The sequence below is a fragment of the Crotalus tigris genome, unplaced genomic scaffold (genome assembly GCF_016545835.1).
Source record: "Crotalus tigris isolate CLP2741 ecotype Arizona unplaced genomic scaffold, ASM1654583v1 scf7180000020200.116860, whole genome shotgun sequence".
In the NCBI taxonomy this organism is placed as follows: domain Eukaryota; kingdom Metazoa; phylum Chordata; class Lepidosauria; order Squamata; family Viperidae; genus Crotalus; species Crotalus tigris.
The window spans coordinates 76,411-85,215 of record NW_024097901.1 but is presented as its reverse complement, the minus strand read 5'-3'; the positions used below and the strand labels follow the sequence as shown (position 1 = coordinate 85,215).

The 8,805-nt window shown below is 41.5% G+C and overlaps 1 protein-coding gene across 4 annotated transcripts in view; it reads right to left on the bottom strand.

The window, feature by feature from the left end:
* Positions 1 to 244: 244 nt before the first annotated feature.
* The window catches only part of LOC120318358 (GRIP1-associated protein 1-like), an 84,650-nt gene continuing 76,089 nt past the window's right edge, over positions 245 to 8,805 (bottom strand). For 2 of the 4 annotated variants that reach the window (XM_039365844.1, XM_039365845.1), the window contains one exon: positions 4,150 to 8,171. In XM_039365844.1, the coding sequence (XP_039221778.1) occupies positions 8,079 to 8,171 (93 nt within the window). In that variant the 3' untranslated portion in view covers positions 4,150 to 8,078. Of the gene's footprint in view, positions 1,506 to 4,149; positions 8,172 to 8,805 lie in introns of those variants that run through there. The other 2 variants (XR_005559470.1, XR_005559471.1) reach the window with 2 other exon arrangements.

The following is an 8,805-nucleotide window of genomic DNA, read 5'->3' as shown; positions in this document are numbered from 1 at the left end:
GTTTAGCTTCTTGTTTTACATAGGGCAGTGGTTCTGAACCTGTGGGTCGGGACCCTATTTGGGGTCGAACGACCATTTCACGGGGGTCGCCAAACAACGCAGTCTGCCATTTTTTTCCCCTTTTCCTTAGCTGTGCTACTCCCTTTTATTTTATTGGCTTTTGAAAGCCAATAGAATAGACTCTCTTGAATAGGAATTGTCCAGGCTGTCTCTGCACTGCTGAGCCCGCCAAAAGTCCCATTCTGCAAACAGTGCTGCACCAGTTGAGTAGTCCTTGACTTACGACCGGTTGAATAGTCCTCGACTTACGACCGGTTGGGGGGTCGCGGCATTAAAAAGGTTGAGAACCACTGACATAGGGCCATGTATAAAAATACTAACAAGAATCAGATCAATATAGAGGTCCCTTTGAATGCTTGCACAGACAAAATGAGCATCTGTTTAGGTGCTTTTCTTACCAGACACATAGCACTGCTTTGAAGACATTGCTCATTAATCCCAATTCTCCGACTGTTGGACCCAACTAGGTATTTCCACTAGAAATATATGTAAGAGTGTATGCATATGTTAGCAAAAGGTGGCTTCACGTTCAGCAGATTCCTTAGCTTGGCTTTAGTGTAGTGACTTCCAGATCTGGAAAAGTTTCAGCTGTTAATTCATGCAAATCAAATTGCTATGGCCACAAGAGCAGGTCAAACCAGTATGTGTGTGTGTGGGGGGGGGTCTGTCTGTCCCTGACCAGTTGGCAGTCTAAATTCATTCTAGCAGAACAATTTTTGTATGTGAAAATTGTACCCTCCAGATATGTTTGATTTCAACTCCCACGATCCTTAACTAAACAGGAGCTGAGATGCATACCAGGCAAAAGTAAACAGTTTGCTTGTTTGTGGCTCAGCTGTTGTATAAACTCAAGCATGCTTTATGGCAAATTGTGTGCAAATTGTGGTTGATTCAAATAAATCATGGCTTATATTAAGTATACAGCATGCTGTTGTAATATCATCAGCATTTTTATTTCTTCTCTTAAGCCAGGGTGGATAACCTTCAGGAGCTGCTGTGGATGAGTGCTGAAGAGAGATAAGGGGATCATTCAGTGCTGGATTTGTTTAGGGGGGGGGAGTTCCAGGTATTTTGGGGGACTGTCATCCATCTTTAAAAGAACATCTAGCTTATTTTAGAGCCTACAATACTGTAGGGATACCCAAAGGTTGTAGGCTGAGGATTGCACTTGGATTTTGAGTAGCATGTGATGGTCAGCTCTCTCAAAATGACTGTACGGATTCAGGGGAAAAATTATTTACATTAATTGCACTTAAGTAAACCTTCAATACATTGGGAATCTCTGCAATCCATACTTCAAGGCTACATGCAGATTTAGGACTTCAAGGTCTGCACCTCACTTTGTGTGAGTGCGCGCACGTGTTTTGCCTTAATGGGGCAGTTGTTAATCATTGATGCCTGGTTAAAGGCGGCTCCAGGAACTGCAATACAATTTTGGAAGCCACCTGTAGTAAAAAAAAAAAAAAAAAAAAAAAAAAGTGAGCCATGATGATTTTTAGGTAGAATTGCCAGCAGAAAGAAATAACAAGAGCTGAAGGCTGGCCAATTGTGGTGCTGCAAATTGATCTATGCAGCCTAAGTTTTTCACAGGATAAAATCCATGTTGCAGTTACCAGCTAAGATCAGCACTGCAAGCTGCTCTGAAAGCTTTGGTATAACCAGCAAAATATTTGATGTCAAACAGAATATCACAAAACTAAGTACCCAGCTTGCCAAGGAGTGTGCTGGAGCAAGCAGAGAATGGCCAAGAAATTTGGATCCTAATTGTTATTTACACTGGAATTTTTGGGTTAACTCTGATCCAGCCATTTTTTCCCCTCAGCTGGATCACCAGATTATTGTCATAACTTAGTATGTTTTTGCATACACTCCCTTCATTTGAACAGATTGTACCATCCCGCCTTATCCCTGTGGCAGCTCTAGCCCCCAGGCTCAAGTTTGTGAATATTTTTCCATGGCCCAGATCAGAGGTTTTCTCCTGTAGCACAAGTCAGTTTTCTCATCCTACCTCACATTTGACAGAGCGACAATTGTTCTGGCAGAGACCATCTGCAAGCAAGGAAAGGGAGGCCTGACTGCTTTTGCAGGCACTTAGCAGGTTTGGGAGCAGAAAAAAATGGTTCAGTTTGCACAACACACTAAATCACAAACTTGCCAATATCATTTTTTTCTAGAGGACTGTACAAATCCAGCCCCGTGTTTATGATTGTCCTGTATTGTGGGAACCCAGAAACCTGGACTGAGTAAAACATAGCTAACAATGAAGAGTAAAAATATAAATATGCAATCTTTTCTGTCAGTAATTTTGTAATTACCCAGCTCTGAGGACTACAAATCCTCTGTAAAGCTCAAGTTCAAAGGTCAGTTTTGTCAAAGAAATTCACACGTGGCACATCTCCCTTCCTTCCAGTACAATATATGGAAGGGAATCTTCAAAAGATGCAGCTACTATTAAGCCAGGTCTGTGTTAGGAAAAGCTTCATGTTAGTTTCTGTCTAGTTAGTACTTTTTTTTTTTTTTTCCTTCTTGGATCCCTGACTGGTAGTAACTTGATACATAGAGTGTTGCTTCTTTAGGGTTATACCTGTTGTACAGCAACCCAATGCATAGAAATGGAGCATTATTTTCTCTGTGGAAGGAAGACCCCCAATTTCACTTTCTGTTCTGGTGGCACAGGGTTAGAATGCAGTATTGCAGGCTAATTCTGCCCATTGCCAGGAGTTCAATCCTGACTGGCTCAAGGTTGACTCAGTCTTCCATCCTTCTGAGGTTGGTAAAATGAGGACCCGGATTGTTGGGGGCAATATGCTGACTCTGTAAGCCACTTAGAGAGGACTGTAAAGTACTATGAAACGGTACATAAGTCTAAATGCTTTGCTATTGTTAAAAATGCAGGAAGGCTGAGAAAAATAACAAAGCAATTGAGATGAATAGCAATACCAACTTTTACTGTCTCCTCTGGCCAAATTATCAGGTGAGGGTTTTCATGGCCCTAAACTAAACTGCATATCAGACTCCTGATAAAAAGCACTGATGGTGGACAAGAGCAGGAGAATGTGCTAATCAGCAGGCTCCTTTGAGCTCAGCCTGATTGGTGTGTGAATTTGCTATAAAAGTAACCCTCTTGAAATATTAAGATTGGATCATACTGTTTACATGTTTACTAATCCTCACTATGACAAGTAGGTGGTGTGGGCGGTTGCTATTTTAACTTTAGTTTACCACTGTGCTGTTAAAAAAAAGAGATTTAAATACAGTATACAATTTCTCACTAGACCTCAGACTGCTGAAATGTGTGGTTATATGGAAATGGGCATCAGTTTTTGTAAATTAAGACTCGTGTTTACCAAGCATCTGCCCTAGTTTTAAGTCCCCCTTGTGCAGAGCCTGTGACTCCTTTTATCCATTTATTCCTGCACTTTTCTCCCATCTTCTTCCTCATTTACTGTGCAGAGTAAGAGCTGGGTGAAAACTGTGTCTGATGAAGTAGGACATCATTGCAGTTTTGGATTCATTAGTGGAGAGAACAAGAACTGGTGGTGCTTCTCGTTTTTGTGGATGGCAGGGCTTATATATTCCAGCATGCATCAGCTACTTCCTCACTCCTTGGGCTTTTTGGGAAAGAGTCAAGATTATAGAAGATGTTACTTAACATTTTGACATTTGCCACATTCCAAGTCTTGTATTCCATGAAGAATTTGCCATTGAAATTCTTACAAACCTTCTTGCTAATAATAATCCCCATTATTACAGACAAGAGTGAATTCAGAACTGAAAATATGTAATGATGAGCAGGACAAAGAAAAATGCTTCTGCTAAGCAGCCAGCAATGCCATTACCAAATACACAGTTCTAAGACCAAAGTTACTATCAGTGTCATATTCTACCCATTTGCACTTTTGCTCCAAGGATACCGTATTTTGTTTCCCCTAGAAGTGAGCAGCAACTTTTTTCTGTCTCACAGAATTTATTGTGAGAATCCTGGAGAATTGATTCATCTCCACCTGCATAGCCTCCTTAACCCAAGTTGTTGTTTTTTTGGTACTATAGAATCTCCATTTTTAAAAAAGAGCATGACAACAGAGAACGTTAGGGAGAGACTATTTATACGTGTATCTGTATTTTAATCAGACCCCAATAGTTACATGGGGAGGGGGCCATTAGCAGAGGGAAAAAGCATGCAACCAGGACTGATGACTACAATTTGCATCATCACTGCAGCTGGCAACACCCACTCATTGGGATGTCACTGAGTTCCTGATGCATGGATAAATATTTCATTGTTGTTCCCCCAGATCAAAAACCCAGTTTTATTTAGAAGCTCGGGGGTGTTGTAAGCAGTGGGGGAAAAAGACAAGGAAACACTTATCAGAGAAATTCAGGCTCCTCAATTTCATCATCTGAAAACCAAAACTTATGGCTGAAAAGAGCCTGAAATATACAGGTTAATTTAATGACCATGCTAAATGAGATTGGCAACTCTGTCAACGATGTGGTTAAGTGAGACATCACATGACTTGTGATTTCACCACTGGCTTCTCCACTGACTTTGTCAGAAAGTATAAAGGTATTTCAAATTTAGGTTGGAAATGTGAATATAAGCACATTTGGTAGACACGCAAAAAAGCTAGAAAAAGTTGTGTTCAAATATAGCGATTCAGAAGATTTCAAAGATTAGCATTCAACTGAAATCAGAACTTTTCTTCTTGGAACTGAGGGAAAAGCAGTTGGAAAAAAGTCATGGAACACTGCTGCATTTTATATATGCAGCAAGATTATTGTACTACAAAAGTGTAAATGCAACACTTCTGACAGAGGAATGGTTGATGAAAATGACATAATTTGTTGAAATGGCCAAATTGAATTGTTTGATTAAAGGCAGTATCTACATTTATTGGTGAATAGAAACCTCTTATGGACTTTGTGTGTAAAAAAGAAAAAAACTTATAATGTGTGGTTTGATGACTAGATATAAAAGAAGACAGTCATGATTTAACTTTAGAGAGAGGTCAATTTATAATTCTACTTATACTGCTATAAAGAAGATTGGAAGCCACACTTTTATATTTTCTTGCTTTCTTTTCTATTTTTCTGTTACTTTTTCTTTTTACATTTTTAATTTTTCTTTGTCTTTTTTCTCTTTCACTCTATTTTAGTTTGTATTAGCTTATAATTCTGTTTAAAATTATATATATATATAATTTTTTGCATATGTATCAAAATGGCTATCATGTGGCAATGGGGTACTGCAACAATCATAAATGCACACCGGTTGCAAAGTACCCAAATTGTGATCATGTGACTGTAGGGATACTGCAACACTTGTAAGTCACTCTGTCATAAGCTTGAGGATCAGTCATAAAGTTATTTTTCAAGCGTCATTACTATGTCATAAAGTTTCTTTTTTAGGACCATTGTATCTTTAAACAGTTGTTAAACAGGACAGTTGTTAACAGAGGACTGCCTGTACTTTAAGAACAAATTGCACTGGGGTTTTGGGTAAATAGGCAGGTAGGAGAATATATTTTTGTTTCATTCAGAAAATGGCTCTTTTTGTTTTACCAGTCCAACTTGAGCAAAGATTCTATCTAGTCGGGAAGCATTGAGAATAATTGCTGTAATTTAAAAAAACAAAATCTTCAGTCAAGGATATATAGCTTTGTGCAACCTCTTTCCTTCTCCCTAAATTGCTACTTTCTTGAATCTTTCATTTGTAATCTGGTAAGTTGAAGAGAAAACTCATTGAAAGCAAAATGTTTTTCTAAAACTAACAGTGTAAGGATGGGCTTTGGCACAATCATCTATACAGACAGAGACTCTTGATTCATAGCCCTGGTCTTGGTTTCAGATTCAAGACCTTGCTGATAAGAAACAACTATATGTTCCTTTACACCTTATGCCTCTTGTCACCCAGCATTTGAATAAATATAAAAAACGTGAATTTGAAAAATGTTGAAATGAAATAAACTACTTTCTCATAGCAGAGTGACTGAGTGTGATTCATTCATGCACATTGCTGAGTACTCAGAACTTCTCCATTATCAAACACCAGTAAACTTTCAGCAGCCTCTGCCAGCATGTCTAATAGTGAGGGATGCTGGGAGCTGTAGTTAACAATAGCAGGAAGATCACAGATTGTTTCCCCACCAATTAAAGGCCAATTAAAGGCCCAAGAACTTAAGGGGTGAAGTCTGAGTAAAATATTTTTGAATGTTTGGATTGATTTGCTTGTTGCAATGAGGTCTAACAAAAACTAAGTTTCTTCTTAAATAAATGCTGAGAAAATGAATCCATGTCATTTACTGTGGTCACAGGAAGGAATTCATCTCCCCACCAGCTGTCCCCCTTAGTACCATCAAAGCTTCCTTTGTATGGAGCACCTGAGGATGAGAAACTGCACAGGAAAGTCTTTTTTGCCAACCCCCCCCCCCAAAAGGCCAAATGTTATTTCCTAAGCTCTCCTCCCACCCTCCAAAATGCTGGATTAGCACTGAGTAGTATGTCAAAGGACTGGCCAAACAGTAGAATTAGCAGGATCCCAATCTTTTCTGAAATGCTCTACCAGCAAGCAGAGATTCACTTTCTGAGCTCCAATCATCAGCCCTCTTTCTTCACACAAAGCAACAGGGGATTAGGGAGAGCTAAGAGCTACAATGAACAGGAGGTGGCAGAGACTGTGTGGCTGAATCTGGTCAAGGACCCAGAGCAGGGGATGGGCAGTCTTTTACCCGCTGAGGTAAATCAGCATGTCTTCATTAGGTGTAGTCTTTGGTGGATCATAATGGAAGCCTAGGGCCAAGCTGACATCAAGTCAGAGCCCCAAATGGGTGGAAGCTCCGTTTCTCTCTCTTCCCCACCAAACACCTCTTTTTCTTCCTATCCAGCAAGTTATCAACGAAGAGCAGCACCATGTCTGCCAGAGCTCTGAACTGCCTGGTTTGAAATTAGGCCCAGAGCTATCCTTTGCCTACCCTGGACTTAGAAAAAGGATGGGAAGATGGAATATGACCTTGGCCTTGGGAAGAGACCTCTTCAGTTTATGTCTACTAACACAGTACCCAATTCAGAACTACTCATTTTAAAACAACATCCACACACAGAGTAAAAGCCACTCCCCCCTCCCAAAAAAACAACCCTTAACCATTCTTTGCATTATCAGTTACTCAACAATTACAGCTTCGTACAAGTCACTGATGTGTTAAATAAACATGTTGCCTTTGCGCCACCTCTATTACTGGGAAAAGGGCCCAGCTGCAACCTAGTACAAGTGCTTTTGGGTTGTACCACTTGGGCTCCATCCTGCTGTGGAGAGGGAGGGAATCAGAGGAAATATATATTTGAAACAGGGAGTTTCAGAACTGACCAAACATGCAAAATGAGGGAGGTGGTATGACTATGATGCAGAAGGAGCTACAGAATCACAAATGCAGCTTGCGGAGTAGAATGCAGGGAGAGAGGTTTTTAAGGAAACTGAACTTTACTCCCTGGACTGCTATACATTGAGAACGGATTATGGAGCTTTATTATGGCAGGAACACCTCCTCCTCCTCTATGGGGCAACTCCTCTGGACCAGGAATTACAACCTCAGAAGGAGGGAGGCAGTTTCAAAACTGGCAACCTCAAAAATAAAGCTGCAGTTGGCCATGCAACTTTAAAAAATGTGCCACCTGCAGACAAACTACTGCTGCCAGGGCTTCCTACGGGGCAGCAAAGGCAGGTCCACAAAGAGGCAGGCAGCATAATCAGTAGGTGCATGATTCAAAAGAAATCAAACTGTTTGGGGGAAGGCCTGAGTAGAACAGTGATGAGGGGAGAAACTGCTGTTTGTGCGCCATTAAGAGGGAAAGAGTAGCTGGGTTAAGTGCCTGCCCCTTCCGATACAGTCGAAAAAAATGGACTGACTAGAGAGAGGGGAGGCAGAAAGTTCCAATATCTCTTCCCCAACCCGCCCCACACACACACCAGCAGCGCAGCCAAGGGCCAAGCATGGAGGACGGCATCACAGGTGGAAGTGAGCTCAGACAGCATCATCCAAGCCAGATTCAGCATCAGGGGACGGGACACACTCTTTGCTAAGACGGACGATCTCCTGGGAAAGGACCTCCAAATCCTGGAAGAAAGGGGGAAATCAGATAAGAGGGAGCCAGAAAAGGAGATCTGTGGAAGAACAGGCATGATATCCAAGCAGGAGATACAGCAACGTACAGACATCTCTTTCAAGACATGCCCATTCTACACAATTCATTCTCCCAACTAAAAACTGCTCATTGATCGTCATTGGGCTTGAATTCAAAGGATGTCTGGAATGCAAAAAACCCAAACCAACACAGAGATAAAGAACCAATGGCAATGAATGCACTTTATTAAGAGAAGGAAAGGACCCAACTTGGTTTGGACTGCAAAAAAGCAACTTCCTTTAACGACCCATTTCTTCTCCTTTTAGCTCAGAAGCCAGGAATAGATGCACTTCAGATCACATTCCTTCTTGCAAAGCGTTGCACACCAGGGGAGCTAGACCCACCTCCATGCCCTAGCTCAGACATGTCAAACACAAGGCCTGGGGGCTGGATGCGGCCCGCAAAGTGGTTTCATGTGGCCCGCGAAGCCATCCTGGAAACAGTGAGGGAACAGCCCCCGCTGCCTTGGCCCTGGCCCAGGCCGGCCGGGAGCCAATGTACAATTTTGTGGTGGCCATCTATGCTGAAACGCATTCAGTCTTAGCTCCATAAGCCCCCCCCCCCGCA